The 15,502-nt window shown below is 38.8% G+C and overlaps 1 protein-coding gene across 3 annotated transcripts; it reads right to left on the reverse strand.

Moving 5' to 3' along the window:
* Positions 1-149: 149 nt before the first annotated feature.
* Positions 150-14,320, reverse strand: LOC131229078 (HVA22-like protein k). Of its 3 annotated transcripts, none has more exons than XM_058224940.1 (8): positions 14,163-14,320; positions 11,860-11,918; positions 10,800-10,897; positions 7,859-7,910; positions 6,176-6,239; positions 3,648-3,743; positions 2,756-2,828; positions 150-528 (listed from the first exon to the last, which is right to left on the reverse strand). In XM_058224940.1, exons 1-8 carry the CDS (start codon positions 14,205-14,207, stop codon positions 407-409), a joined length of 609 nt encoding a protein of 202 aa, XP_058080923.1. In that variant the 5' UTR covers positions 14,208-14,320; the 3' UTR covers positions 150-406. The 3 variants fall into 3 exon arrangements, with proteins under 3 accessions (XP_058080923.1, XP_058080922.1, XP_058080924.1); XM_058224939.1 differs by having other exon boundaries at positions 11,860-11,933; XM_058224941.1 differs by lacking the exon at positions 3,648-3,743 and having other exon boundaries at positions 11,860-11,933.
* Between the last annotated feature and the right edge of the window lie 1,182 nt (positions 14,321-15,502).

Here is a 15,502-nt window from a genome sequence, read left to right on the forward strand (position 1 = left end):
CACCAGATATCGTGATATTTCATTGATTAATCAGTCCAATTTGATTCAATATATCATGAAATTTATGATATTTGGTGCAACCAAACACAGCCTAATGCATTGTTATCTATATTTTGCAACTGAGAACTACTAGGAGAAATCACGACAACTTGAAAATGATGATGCGATAATGAAACTAACACATCAATTCATCTAACCCACAGGTTAGGACGTACAATGGGAGATCATCGTAGAAATATTAAACACAACCAGGCACGTGAACAAGGCACATAAACACGCATGAGCGCCTGCAACTGTAAATAAGTACAAAGACATGTTGGTTGTATTGAACAACTTCCCATCAAGGAAATTTATGGGCATGTCGTGGTGCTCCTATGCTGATCTAACAAGAAGAGGTGGGACATCATCAATCATCATGGTCAGATTCTGAGTCTTCAATCTGTCTTCTTTGTTGTCTTCTTGGGCCTTCTATTGCAGCACGTCCCGGTGGTTGTACTGGCTGGATCACATCCTTCACCATTTGATGTGCTGATTCAGAAAAATAAAATTTTATTATGTATGGATATCAAAACTAATTTTGAATTAGGGATGCTCAAGAAACTGATTTTGCATGACAACTAAATACCCACAACCCACTTGAGGTGAACTACGGCCCATTTACAAGCATCTTGCCCTAGAAAATATCAGATACTTGAGATTTTCGAGGGCAAAAGTGGGAAAAAATCAGAAGGCATTAAAAAAAATTAATATGGGCCATAGCCTATAACCATTAGTAGGTGATGGGTTATCTTTTGCCAAAGGGTACCAGAGAAATTTACACAACAAATGAAAGAAAAGAAAAAATAAATAAAAGAGAAGAAACATGGCTGTATAACAATCACAAGCACGCGCACCCACTAAAAAGGTGGGATAGGGCTCCAAATTAGGTTCGGGTCAACACGAACCTCATCAACCCAACCCGAGTTGGGTTAGGCCCAGATTGGATCAGGTTGTCATCCTCAGATTGGATTTGGGTTGGAAAACACCAACCGGATTTGAAATCGGGTTGGGTTCAGGTTGAGGAAATTCGGGCCAGGTTAGGTCGGATTGTGAATAATCACATGTATTAAGATCAGGTTGGGTTGAGTATAAAGGAATTTGGGTTGGCAACTAACCTGACCCAACCCATTGAGCTTCACCCCTAGGTGGGAAAACATTTGTTATTCAGTGCTTTTTCTTTCTTTCTTTCTTTTTTTTAAAAAAATATTTACTTCAAATTTTATTTTTTTACCTATGCCGCATTAGTGTAGTGTGGTAAACTTCACTGACCTTCACTGGCACATGTCAGTGCTGTGCTCATCGATACAATTACAGCTGAAAAAGTTGAAAACTATTGACCATCAATTAATTGACAGTGTAGGCACAACCATTGGGTCGCTTTTCCAATCTGGATTTGAGGCAATGGCCTATCAAAGAAGCTATTTTAATGGACGGCTTGGATCAATGAACACGTTCAGCTATGAAGGTTGACATATTTGCCAACATTATGAAGGTTAACAAAACCCTTATATATACCATTTTTGTATGCTTCTAAAGAATATCTATATCTAGATACAATTTCTGTCTTATGCTTTTTTATATACAATTTCTATTCATACATCGTTCAAAAAAATTCTATATCCTATGTGCTTCAGTGAATCCAGTGAGAATTCTCACCAGAATACAGTGAGAAGCCCTTTTTGGGGCAACAGTGGGCATTAGGAGGCCATTATGACTTGTACCCCTACCGTCCTAATTGGACGATCATATCCAGGCAATTACGGGCCTGCAAAATGGACCGCAAACAAGATATGGCCATACTATTGCTATCACATTTTGGAGGCTCTGATAGCAATGTTCATCTCATGAAGGTGATTTTGGAGCCATGTACAGCCAATGGGTGGGCCCCTATCTACCAGTTGACCTCTAAAGTAGGGCCATGCTCTTTGCACTGTAATAAACTGCAAAGAATTATCAATGACTAATTGCCCTCCTCTGCTGTTACTAACTGATATCTGGATAAATAAAACATATTTCAACATCATCACATGACAGTTTTTTCTTAAATAACTCGCACACTCGCACACCCCACAATGGGCACTCAAACCCATGACCTCAGTGTTAAAACTCAGAGAGTCTACTACTGAGCCAAAAGTAGGGACCCATTATCCCATGACAGTATGAAGCATAGGCATGTAAGATTTTCAGATGTTACTGTCTGACATCCCTGTGTTCCTGTAAACAACTGTCTGACTACAAAATTTCATGTGCATGATCTTGGAAAAATAGCCTCAACAAGATCCATCCATGCATCTGTCAAGGGAATGAGTTGTGTGCATGGATCGCTGTAAAATACTTGTGCAAAGATCAATCATGTAAATTTGGTAAAAATGGGTTAAGTGCTGTGTTATCAAGACCCAAGAGAACACAGCTATTGTGTGTGGGTGTAGGCATTAGAATGATAGGGTCCTTACCCTTGCCTCGGTGGTAGACTCACAAGAGTTTCAACACGAGGTCATGCGTTTGAGTACCCATTGTGGTGAAATTCCACCGTGTGGTGTGAGTGTGTGGGGTGTGAGTGCGTGTGTTATAAAAATAAAAAATAAAAATAAAAAAAAAGGCATTAGAATGATCAAAAGGTTCCATACCTGATTCATGTCCAACACGGGTAGTTGAATACGAACAAAATAACAAAGAGCAAATAAAACTAGCCATTGGAGAGGGGTCTGATGCATACCTGCTATAAAAAACCTCCCAAGCAAAGCCCTCACAAATTGGATTTCTGCCTGGTGTGCACTGACGAACTTGGCCTGAAAGTTGGAAAAATCCTTCTAGTCATTTGATTGTCATCAAATTATTTAAGGGGCATGCTCCAGTGGTACCAATACCACCATCATAGCCTTACTGTGGCACCAACCATATGCGGGTCCCAGTGATGTGTTTGTGGAATCCAACCCGTCCATCAGATGCTTACCTAGCCCCCAGAAACCAGCCCAATCCAAAACTCAGGTGGGCCATAGTACTTGGAACATGTTGAGAGGGAACACGAACCATTGATTAGAGTGGAGGGCTACTGTGTTGTATATATAGAATGCAATTTATATAAGACCCTTCATCCAGGACAAGTGAAGGTTCAGGCCAAAAATCAGGCTTGTTTTACAGTATGCCCTCGTTAAATTTGAGGGTTTGCCTTCCCTCTCAGCTTGTTTCTGGGCCACTGCAGTTTGTATCAGGATGATTATTGGGCCTTAAGTGTTTCTGACGCATCTGATTAAAGGGTTGAATGGTGCAATATATCACGTGGGCCCAACTTATAGGTACCAATATAAGGGCAGTGGTGGTACCGGTAACACTAGAGCACGCCCCATTAATACTCAAGTCAACCTAAACCCCACATAGGATACTATTTATGATTCACAGTTTTGTTTTAATATGGCTGGTGAGAATGACAAGTGGAAGAACTAGAAAGAAATAGATATGGGTTGGACATAGTTTAAACTTGAGATAGGTCAAGAAGGGAAAAACCAATGTTTTTTTGGTACCTTGGGTAGATAATAGATTGTTGCAAACCTCATTTTCCTACCATTCAGTAAATGGAAACAAATCATGGACATGTTCAAGAAGCTTACTATTTCACCAGAAGCAGAATCCACTACTTGATCAAGTCGAGCCTGATGCCTTGTGAGGAATGGGCGCAGATGCCTTGTGTACAATTGCCTTGACCCCTGACAACAAGGCAAACACATCACTGACCCGTCGAAGAATCTCTGTGGGCTCTGCCCCAATCTATCTAAAAGTTCATCTCTAACAAGTTAAATTAGAGAAACCATCGCAGAAACACAGATGGAAATAAATTGAAACAGACAGAGACTGAAGTGGAAGGGTCTAGCATCTAAATAGAACATGAAGCATGAGCCATTATCTGAAAATCTATAACTGAAACAGAAAACAGTGAAGATGTGCATTGGGCCCACCAACTGCAACTCAAATGTTTTCAATGGTGGCAATGGCATGCAGATGATTTTGGCTTTCTTGGACCCAGCAAAGGTCGAACGTACAGACCAGGAGGCCGCTTTTGCTATCAGGGAGGCCGTTAGGCTGGTCCCCAAGCAATTCCAGCAGCAGGAAATCATCATTGAATGTCTCAGTCACTGGGAGAAAGGGAAGTCTGATATTCCTTGGTCTTTATCTTCTGTTTTTAGGGTAATTAGTGGTCTATCTCAGCAGGGGCTAAACATTTTGTTTGCTCTTGCTAATCTAGAGATTTATTCATTGGTGTGGAATTTGGCATCCAAGGTGTGCATGCATCCCTTCCTTTGTATAGACTGCATCCTCTCTGATCTCTCTCCCTCTCCCTTCCTCTCTCCACGTGTTGCACATGCTATACCCTCTAGAACAATTATAAGTATCTGACAAACTTGGATAACATTTGAGTGCATCTATTGCACCCCTTGGAGAGCCAGTGCACTACGTAATACATTGAACTTCACATATTTAATCAAAAACTTTGTTTGCACACTGCTTAGCACGCTTTGCAAAACCTAGCTCTCTACCACTCCAGACTGAGGATGCTACCCTTGGCTATCTTCCGTTGCAAAGGTGCCCTAAAAGCAAACCATCCAGATCCTTAATGGGCTAACCTTCATCATACATTTGGAATTAAATCCCAAGGTGCTTCTTCACCATTCCACCCTCCTTAAGTACCTCACAAGTGACTAAATTTGAGGCGATCACAACCAATGTTCCAAATATCGGCGATATTATGGATTATATCGCCAATACTATCAGTATCGCTAGGTCAGCAACACCGAAATTGCTGGAATTGTAATATCGCCAATATTTTCAATAATATCGGTGATACTTGGCGATATTATCAATACCAGCAATACTTTGAGAAGAATCCTTTATAAAAGTTTCCTAGTATCGGCAATACCATTGATAATATCCCAAATACCAGGATCGGTAAATGGGTGCAACGAAGATGGCCGGAACTCAAAAGGTGACAAAAAAAAAAAAAAATCATAGAAACTTCCTTTTTTTTTTCAAATGTTAGTATGGATTGTAATAGAAATCCATATCTATGCATGATTCTCATGCATTGACATGGATTTGTGGGAAATAAAAAATTTTAAAAAAATAATAATAATAACATTTAAGCAAACAATGGGGAAATTGAGGAAATCTTATTTTTTTTCATTTTTATATTGAAAATTGTGTTCTTCACTCTTAATTAACGTGGAAATTTTATATATTGAGAAGTGTTGGCCAATCTATTGATTGGCTACAAATATTATATATTTATTTTATAATAATTTTATCGAAAACACATGGTTAGGCCACTATAAAATGGAAACTTACTATGCAATTTTGATTCCTATGTGCGTAAACATGTGTCTTTTAACATCTCCTGAAGTTTTACCGAAAAATTCCACCTTTTACCCAACATTACCCCAAATGTTTCCCTCAGACAATGATATTTTTTCGAGACTAATATATGTTTCTATATCCCCGGTCATCGATACATGTAATAATACCAATACTTCAAACACTGATCACAACACAATACTCGTCTTTGTTGACGTATGGGACCTGCCTGGCTGGCAACCTACCCCACCCACCTCAGTAGATACAGATGCCAGACCAGCTTGCCACTCCGGCATTGCTCTTGATAGGCATGTACAGGACCTATAATGCCTGGAAGGTGTGCTTTCTTCAACATGTGTTGTGTGCAATAGGTGTCACCCTCCCTCACTCATACCATAAAAGATTATGTACTCTGTAGTTGGCAGATAAAATCAGTATCTTAAAGGGAAGGATCACATGGTTCATTCATCTGATACACACGATTTTTACAACCATATGGATCCACCGAGAAAAGAAAGTTCCCCATGTAAAGAAAAGAATAATTAATACATTATAGATGATAAATACATGTAACTTCTCTCTGACACATCTACCATGCATTATCATCATCAACTGCCACCAATACGTCCAAACATTTAGTAAATTGTGAAATTTATAGCAGCTCTTCCATGCAACATTGAGTGAAAGAAACATCATGTTGGCTTAGTGACTTTTTTGCTTTTCTTCTTCTTCTTCTTATGTGTGTGTGTGTGTCTGGGGGGGCAGAGCATGCTCAAGGTTCAGAGAAACATACATCAGCAGGTGGAAATTGGAGCCAAACAAGAAACGCAAACTTCACATAGTAATATGGCGGAAACCTGCAAACATCACAAATAAGTGAATTTTAAAAGACCAAGTATAAAGTTCATTATCATTATAAAATATTGTCAAATACTTGAGTACAAATGCACAAGGTGAAACTACCTAAAGACAAAACCTTCACACTAGGTGAAAAGGAAATTTTTATAATTCAGGAATTGTGTAACACAGATATAGGTGAGCATGACATCATGATACAACAGCAATCAAGACCCAAATATTCATTGTGAGCAGGTTAACATTTGTTTTCCAAAATATCGATTTACCAATCAAGTAAAGAACTGTTTCAGCAAGGAACCACGAAAAGCAGTTCAAACAACTGTCTGCATCATGCCTAAGTGTTTAATTAGGCGAACTGTTGCATTTAAACCCTTCTTATTTTTTATCTAAGGCCCACCTAATAAACCCGCTATTTATGGTATTCTCAGCATAGGACTGATGGGAAGCTCTTTTAGGATCAAAGAAACATCCAACTTCTTCTCAAGTGGATTTGCACTCTTCAAAGACCAAAATTGCTAAACTTCTATGTCTTTTTAGTAAAGTCCGTAAAGAAAAAAGGTGGCCTATTTTTATTTTATATTTTTCTATTTAGTTTTCCATACCCCTAGGCCCTCTATGCTATCAATTCATTTAAACAGTAGATTGTCAACATCAAGAGGTTCAACTTTTTACATTATCATCCCTCATAGTTCATTCCTCAAGAGTCGAGAGTGTATTCATTTGACCAATAAGCTGATGCCTGATGCACACTCCTTTTTTTGTGAAAAGGACTTGCATCTGAACACCAGCAACCATGCAATTGTGCACTATATTTGGAACAGAGAGGTGATTAAAAGAACAAACTCGTTGACTGTAATAAACTTGTTGATTGTAATCAACCATGTAATAGACTATTAAATAGTGCTTGATTGCAATCAACCTATGTAATAGTCAATCACATTGCGCCTGTGGGAGTTTAATGCTCTCATCACCCGTCCCCAACGTGGAAAAAGTAGGAGGGTTGCCATAACTTCCAACATAGCCGACCCCAATTAGTTGGGGTTAAGGCTCAGATGATGATGATGTCATGAGGGGATTAGAAGGAAAATATGGGCACACCCATATAGGGTGGTTGTAAAAGAATTTTCTCAAAATAAAACTTCACAATGTATTCCAGTGAAGTTTTATGAGATTCCAGGAATATGGACGACAACCATAAGATTTTCGAGGAAGTAACGACCGATCCATCTGTCCGCAACAGAAAAGAATTGCAGACTTTAGTGCAGTTGAGTACATAATGGTAAGTGGTGAATGATTAGTCTCGAAACCCTGTCCTACAAAAATACCAAGAGATGCTTCTGATTTTCAATATACCCTGGATTCAACCAACATAAGCAGAAACCTGACGTTTGCATAACTAACTGATGTAAAATATCATGTCATTAAGAGATTGAAAACACGAAAAACCTACATGCCTGGTACAGGTTATTAAAGAACTGGCAAAAATAAGGGGCAATAGACTCATGTTGTCAGTTGCAATTAGAAGTACACAGTTACTAAGAGAAAAATGCCATCCATCCCCATGAGTTACCAAGGTCACTGACAATAGAGAATGTCAAAAAGGAACTGAGACCCATACCAGGAGAGAATTTTGTCAGAGAAAACTTCTGCAAGGCTGAAAGATCCGTATGCTGCCAATATGAAGCAGAAACAAATGTTCTATCATTATCATACAGCATGCAGGCTAGGGGCCCGTTTGGCACGTGTCATATAGCTGTGTAGATAACGTAGTCTGGATATGGCAATATTTTATGATAATTACAATTACGATGATAATATTCATCTATTGTTTGGCAGTAATACTAATAATAGCTATTGGTAAAAGCTTGTATGGTTAGTGAACAGCATTCAATAGCAGATACTGTCTCGCATCACTGCATGTGTCTCGGGCTAGAGAATTTTTTGTAATGCTCCATTGTGGCTGAGTCAACAATTTAGATGGTCTGGATTATTGTATAAGTATAACCTTGAGACATATAATTTTATGAGGGGATGTGTATCAACCATCATACTCCAAAGCTGTAATAATCCCCATGCCCTGTGAAATCAGTAAACCCAGCAACACACAATGACTTGATGATAGGCATATGGAAGCATGCCTACCTATGTCTAACATGGGGGAACTACTTATGTTCATGAGATCAACACCATCCATCAGGTGAGCCACCCCATGCTTGACCTTGACCCAAAACTTAGGTGGGCCAAACCATAGGAAACAGTGAAATTCATTCATTGAACCTTTTAATTCACCGTGGTGGACCCACCTTAGTTTTGGAATGGCCAGATATTTTGGGATTCTCTTCATCCTCATAGATCTCATCATATGAACAAATTGGATTTCATATAAACACCACGGTGGGCCACTCGCAAAACCAATGGTAGATATTCCCTTTCAAACTGTTTCCCATGGTAGGGCCCACCAAAGCTTTGGATTGGCCTGATTTTTGGGATCCATGGTGAACATGAGGCGGTGTATCCATGGCGGTTTAGATCCTACACACAACCCCTCTTCCTGCCCCCCTATGTGGCTATGCAAGGATGCTACCATGGTCATTACAAAATAGTTGGATTCACTTCTTTCTCAGAATCCAGCTATTAGTAATAATCTATAGCGTAGCAATTAACAATGAGCCTGTTTGGATTCATGGAAAGCATAGGGAAGGAAATAGTGTTTATTGGAAAACCTATTTTCTAGGAAACTGTTGGAAAGGAAACATTGTTTTCCTCTTTTTTTAAACAAGATTTTCCAAGAAAAATTTAGGATCTTCAAATTTGTTGTTTGGCAAAACAAAAGATTTCTTAGGAAAAAAAGCTCTAGGTAGTCACTAGCATGTGCCAAATTAGCACATGTAGTACACGTGGGATGCTTGAAGATGGATAGTGGCACATGGCATACGCAGCATATGTGGGCTCTTGAAGCTGAATTGTGGCATACGCAGCATATGTGGGCTCTTGAAGCTGAATTGTGGCACACGCGATACATGTGAGGTGCTTGAAGTTCTACAGTGGAACAGGTTGCACAAGACATACATTGGCACATTTGACACGTGAGCACTTGAAGCTAGATGGCAACACTTGTGCACATTGGCACCATTGGCACATGTGGCATATTAAGAGAGATTGAAGATGGATGGTGGTAGATGTGGCACATTGGCACATGTGGAGTCCTTTGCACACGTAAGGTGCAAGAAAAGATGAAAGGTGGTACATGTGGCATGTTGGCAGTAGCACGTGAGGGGCAAGAGAAGATGGATCGTGTCACATGTGGCCCCATTAGCACATGTGAGATGCTTTACACATGTGGGGCACAAGAGAAGATGGATGGTGACATGTAGCACATTAGCTCATGTGGCATAGTGGTACATGTGGGGCATAATTGAAGGTGGACAATGGCTCATTTGGCACATGTGAGGCAATTGAAGATGGACGGTGGTACATTTGGGCTTAACCCTTGAGAAACCCATTTTCGTTCCATTATAGGTAAATGCAATCATGAGGTGGGAAAATAAAGAAAGTGTTTCCCACAAAGAAAGACTTCACAAACAACAAAGAGTGAGTTTCATGGGAAACAATGTTTCACTTCCTTTCCTTTCCATGAATCCAAATTGGCCTTAAAAAAAAAAAAGGCAGGAATAATGCTATCTTACTAACCGTGCTGTCTGCATAGAGATTTTTTTTTTTTTTTTTTAAAAGATGTCCACATAGAGATTTAGCAAGCCAAACAAGAAATTGTCTGTGTTGGCAGCACTATTTCTACACGAATAGTGCTATGACGCACACCAAACGGGCCCTACAGCAAGTAAAATTAAATAAAAAGGTAGAAAGGTTTAACATGAACCTAATATCCATTTTTTGCACGCGTAATAATAATAACATGCATGGACCTCAATGCTAAAGTGAGAGGCCAAAATAACAGCAGAAGCATGAAGTATGCTATGCTACTAGTTAGCAATGTGAAGTCTTCATAAAAGGAGGCTTTTATGTTTTTTTATTGGGAACATTTTTTTATTAATATAAAATAAAACATATAAACGATAAATAAAGTCAATGGATAAGAGTTAGTAATGCATATAAAAAGAATACTTAAACCCTTGGTGAGGATATTTGTCATTTCATTCGCCTCTCTAGGAGTAAGATTAAAGGATCCCTTTAATACCTCAAGGGATTTAATCTGATTTATTTCAAAATATAATTTCCAAGGTTTGTCATATTGTAATAAAATGCAATTCGGCTAACAGATTTTTTTATTTTTATTTTTTTAAAAGGATATCTGTGCAATACTATCAGATTTATATGCTTGCTGATTGTAAATTGAGGACAATGTTGTCCCATAGGCTTATAAAACATCTTCCATGAGAACATGAATTATGGCTGCCATGGTTATGGTACACTGCCATATCCTCAAGGCTCAAGGGCCTGGCTTGTTAGCTAAAAGCACACGGTGAACCTTAGGAACATATAAGCAAGAAGATTTCCAATCTTAAGTAGAGAACCCAAAAACAACCAAGCAGACTCATCACCTGCCCAGTATACAAGCCACCGTTCTTGCTCGCTCTGATCTTTCCTCTCTATGGCCTTGAATGTAGAGTATACAGGCAAAACAATTCCCACGGTACAGCTGAAGAAGCCAAAAATAATCAATAACACCAGCTGTTATGTCATTAAAAATAAAAATAAAAATAAAAATAAAAAGCCAACCTAAAATTTCCCATGGCTACTACGATAGAAAGCATAGTATTCAAATATCAAGAGACATGCTAATTGTGAAGATTGGCATTACTCCTGATATATAATAAAAATAAAAATAAAAATAAGAACTTTAACAATAGAATAGAATGCCAATTAAAAAGTTTATAAACATATTGAGATTGCTGACCAAGAAGTTTCCCAAAATGACCACTTTCGATGCCTTGGGTTAATAGTTCATGAAAGTGGAGAGATTGAGAAGGATGTTGCCCATAGAATTCAAGCTGGTGCAAGAAATGGAGATGCAACTCTAGAGTTTTATGTGATCGTTGTTTATAGCTCAAGCTGAAAGGGAAATTTTACAGGATGATTGTAGCTATAAGACAAGTCATGCTTTATGGGACAAAATTTTAGCAGTTAAGGAACAGCATGTTCATAGGATGATTGTAGCTGAAATGAGGATGTTGAGATGGATGATGGCAAGACGAGAAAGGATAAAATCAAAAATGAATGCATTCGAGGAACCTATCAGTAGCACCGATAGAAATAAGATGAGGGAAAGTAGATTTGGATGGTTTGGTCATGTGCAATGGGGACCAAGAACCACACTAGTTAGAAGTGAGTTAACACAAGTTGAAGGCTCTAAAAGCGCAAGGGAAAGGCCCAAAAGGATGTGGATGGAGGTAGTAAGAAAAGACTTGATGACCTATGGTCTAACTGAAGGTATGGCCGTCGATGGATTGGCATGCAGAACAGGATTCATGTAGCCAACCCCAATTAATTGGGATAAGGCTTAGATAATGGTGGTGGCGGTGGTGGTATATCTTAACAATAGAATGAAGAAGATTCTTTACAAAGTTCTCTTGTTTGAAACTGCAAGAATCTAGAGCTTACCATGCAGTTCGAATAACAACATTGGAACCAAGTGGGCAGAGCAGCAACCGCAACCCAACCTGCAAAGATTGAATCTTGAAGCAAATTAAACATCAATGTGGAATATACTTTTATTGTCCATAGGTAGACTACAATAAGAACTTCAATTTCTCATCATATCACAACTCATCCACAGAAGCACCACTGGTCATCACATGTACGATATATGCTAAACTAAAACCAATTGGCATCTAATGCTACGGATATCGATTGTTGCATTTAATGATCACTTACGACTAAAAAATTCTCTTTGTTGCAAGTAGTCAAATCTAAACCAATGCAAATGAATAGAATCAATCCACTCAAGAAGAAAACAATAGCACTTAGCACTTTTTTTCTTTGTTTTTATATTTCTTCCTTCCTTTTTGTCATCTTTCTTTCTAACAAGAACCAATGTTCCATCGGTGCAGGTCCCATACAAACAACAAAAAAAACCTACAGAACTAAAATTCATTTAGTTGCAACTATTAAAACCAACCCACTTAAGAAACCAACAGCTCTTTTTTCACCTTTCTTTCTAAGGACCAATGGTCACTGGTGCAGGCTCCACACAAAGAAACACTAAAAACAATGTGTGTGCAATATGCATTTGCGACTTTACACAATTAGAACACATAAAGATCAGAACAATAAACAGCCGAGTGACAACCTCGTGATCCCTACCAATTAAAACTGGACATCCATACCGTGCATTTGGCGAGTCCCCTCTAGGTTATGGGATATCCCAGAAATCAACCGTATCGAAAACTCAAGTGGGCCATACCATCTGAAACCATGTGAAATTGTGCCTAAAACCACTTGGTGGGGCCCAACTGAGTTTTTGACATGGCTGAAACTTAATGTGACCCCCCTCAACCAAGTGAGACACACAATCGATGGGTTGGATGTCTGAACCACATCTCAAAGGGCCCTATAAATGATCATGAATGATAGGTGGGTATCCACTTTCAACTGTTGCCTGTGGTCTGGCCCACTTAAGTCATTGATTGGCCTGCTTTTTAGGCCCATGGCCCACCACTGCATCTGATTGATGGGGTGGATGTCCACAATAGATCACAGTAGGGCCCACACAGCTCGACCTCATGGGAAGCTCCCCAAATAATCAAACCAGGTACAAGAAAATCACAACAAGATCAAGAACAAGAACAACAATGTCAATAATTATGTTAGATACTAAAACCAATAATAAAAACAACAACAACAATAACAACATAGACAGCCACTACTTAACATCCACCATAGATAAACCCTTTCTTTCTACTTCTGGTAAAACAATACTATGAAAGTTAAACAACAACCTTAAAATAAGTAGAAAAACAAGGGTATATCTAATAACCAGGGTGGGTACAGATATCAATCCCCTAATAATAGAAGTGAAAAACTTTGATACTCTGGCAGAGTGTAATGATTGATACACAGGAACTTGGAAATTACTTAGAAATTGGATATATGGCATACAAGTGATTCAAACTGAGCTGTCCAAATTATGGGTCCCAGTTTAGATGTACCATGAACCAAAATTTAGACTTATTTGATTGTTTGAAAAATCAGATCGACATTTATTGGACAGTTAAAGATGAATTTAAAAAAAGGAAAAAAATCCAATAGCCATATTTTGACAAACAAGTTTCAATTGAATGAGAGGTTATTGAATCAATCTGACTTTAGGAATCTAATTTCACGTCAGTGGGTTCCACAATTTAGCCAGTTTAATTTGAGATAAGATGTCATATGTAAAATTCCAGAGTGTACCCGTATCGAGTGCCATACACAGCCACAGTATCAAAAACCTCTCCGTAACAAAGTGAAAACTGACTAGGTAACGCTGGAAGGACACTAACTTGTCGCCCAAACAGCAATTTCCAGCCAAAAGTGCCAGCTGTGTATTACGTCCGTACTTGCAAATGGTACGCCCCACCATGAAGATCATCTGGCAAAAAAATCATGCCAGTCCGCTCATGGGTGGGCCGCACCGTTCAATCGTTCGTATCATTTCACAATAGATACTGAAGAAGAAGAAGAAAAATTTAAAAAAACAAACAAGGCCAGCATTCCCACGCTCCCAAGAAACGATTACCGGGTCTTTTTTTAACCAAAATATCAGGTATTGAGAGAGAGAGAGAGAGAGAGAGAGAGAGAATCCTTCCGAATAGCAAATACAGAAAACACAAACGAACGAACTAATCAGATTCCGATTGGAGAAAACAGTGTTCGATTGCATGAAGAAATCGAGAAAGTAGAGAGGGGTTAAAAATCCAACGCACCTCGCCGGTGATTGTGGATCCGAGAAGAGCAGCAGCATTCACCATTAGATCAAATTTTCAAGAGAATATAAGGAGAAATTCTTGAGAAATCACGCGATTTTTACATGATATTCAAGGCGATTCTTCGCAAACCCTCTCTCTCTCTCTCACAGGAAAAGAAGGGAGGCGGCGACGTTGCTCGTAGCCTTCTCAGCCTGTGACGGGATTTTAATTTTGGGGGGTTAATTTATACTCTGGCGGAGTATGACGCATGATACGCAGGTACTCAAAATCTGCAAAAAGAATACATTATGGAACGCACCCTTTCTATTCATTCGTGAACAATCCTCACGTCTGATTCGTCGAAATATACCGTTGGATTTTTATCATGCATTTACCGTCCAATAAATGACCAAATCTTGGTTTCTGCTTAGATTATGTTTTTTAAATGGTATAATTACAGGGCAAGAAGAAAAAAGGTTTGTTTGTTTCAAAGAAAAGCATTGAATCCGGATCCTCTGCTTGCCACGAGCAGGAAAATATTGCTTTTGCCACATTATCACGCGACTGCATTTAATGCAATTTGACAACCTCAAAAATGATGTGGACCAATCACAATGCAAGAAAACATAATTTTCCTGTTGGTGGAGATTCTGAAACATTACCTATGTAATTTTTTAGACCTCTTTAATCGGTCTCACTTTTTCTTCTCTCCTTTTCAATTTCTTTTTATATCTCTTCTATTAAAATTTTTAAAAATTTTTACTTATTCACGTGGACTCCACCTTTAACATCCACCATCCATCATATGAGGCCAACTTTTTCATAGGTTGAAAATGCCCCTACTTTTACCCGACGCACCTTATTCACGCTATTAGCCGCATCTCCTCTCAAAAAACTGGTTTTTTCTTCTTTCCTCTCCTTGATCCTTCATCATAGTCCTCAAATCTCATTTTCTGATTACTTCTCCTCCTCTCTGACTGTCCAACCTAACAGTAAAACCCTCATTTTACTGCTTTCCTCTTTCCCCTTTATCTGGTCAATAATACACACCTACACACGTCCTTTTCGACTTTTGTAAGCCTAAGATAAGACGAAAAATGGTCCCCCCATCTAAAAAGCTTCAAACGGTAGGTATATTCAAATCCCTGCTTTCTTTTTGTGGACCCCACTGTATATTATAGTATATATGCGCACGGTCCACAATCCATTTTCAAATACTGAATGGTATGTCATGTCCTGATAAATGAGCAAAATCAATGCTTAAATGGCCCATATTGAGGGTTTTTTAAACAAAGAATGAAATAAGATGTGAAACTAAACGAAGACTGTAAAAGAGACCGAGCACCGACTGAGTTAAC

Source organism: Magnolia sinica, chromosome 16 (assembly GCF_029962835.1).
Source record: "Magnolia sinica isolate HGM2019 chromosome 16, MsV1, whole genome shotgun sequence".
Lineage (NCBI taxonomy): Eukaryota > Viridiplantae > Streptophyta > Magnoliopsida > Magnoliales > Magnoliaceae > Magnolia > Magnolia sinica.

Coding starts and splice junctions, on each gene's coding strand:
- LOC131229078 (XM_058224939.1), bottom strand. CDS start 14,207: ATGGTGAATGCTGCTGCTCTTCTCGGATCCACAATCACCGGCGAG. Junction 7,911..10,799: donor GTGGCTTGTATACTGGGCAG/GTGATGAGTCTG, acceptor TCATATTGGCAG/CATACGGATCTTTCAGCCTT. Junction 2,829..3,647: donor ATTCTGCTTCTGGTGAAATA/GTAAGCTTCTTG, acceptor TCCAACTTTCAG/GCCAAGTTCGTCAGTGCACA.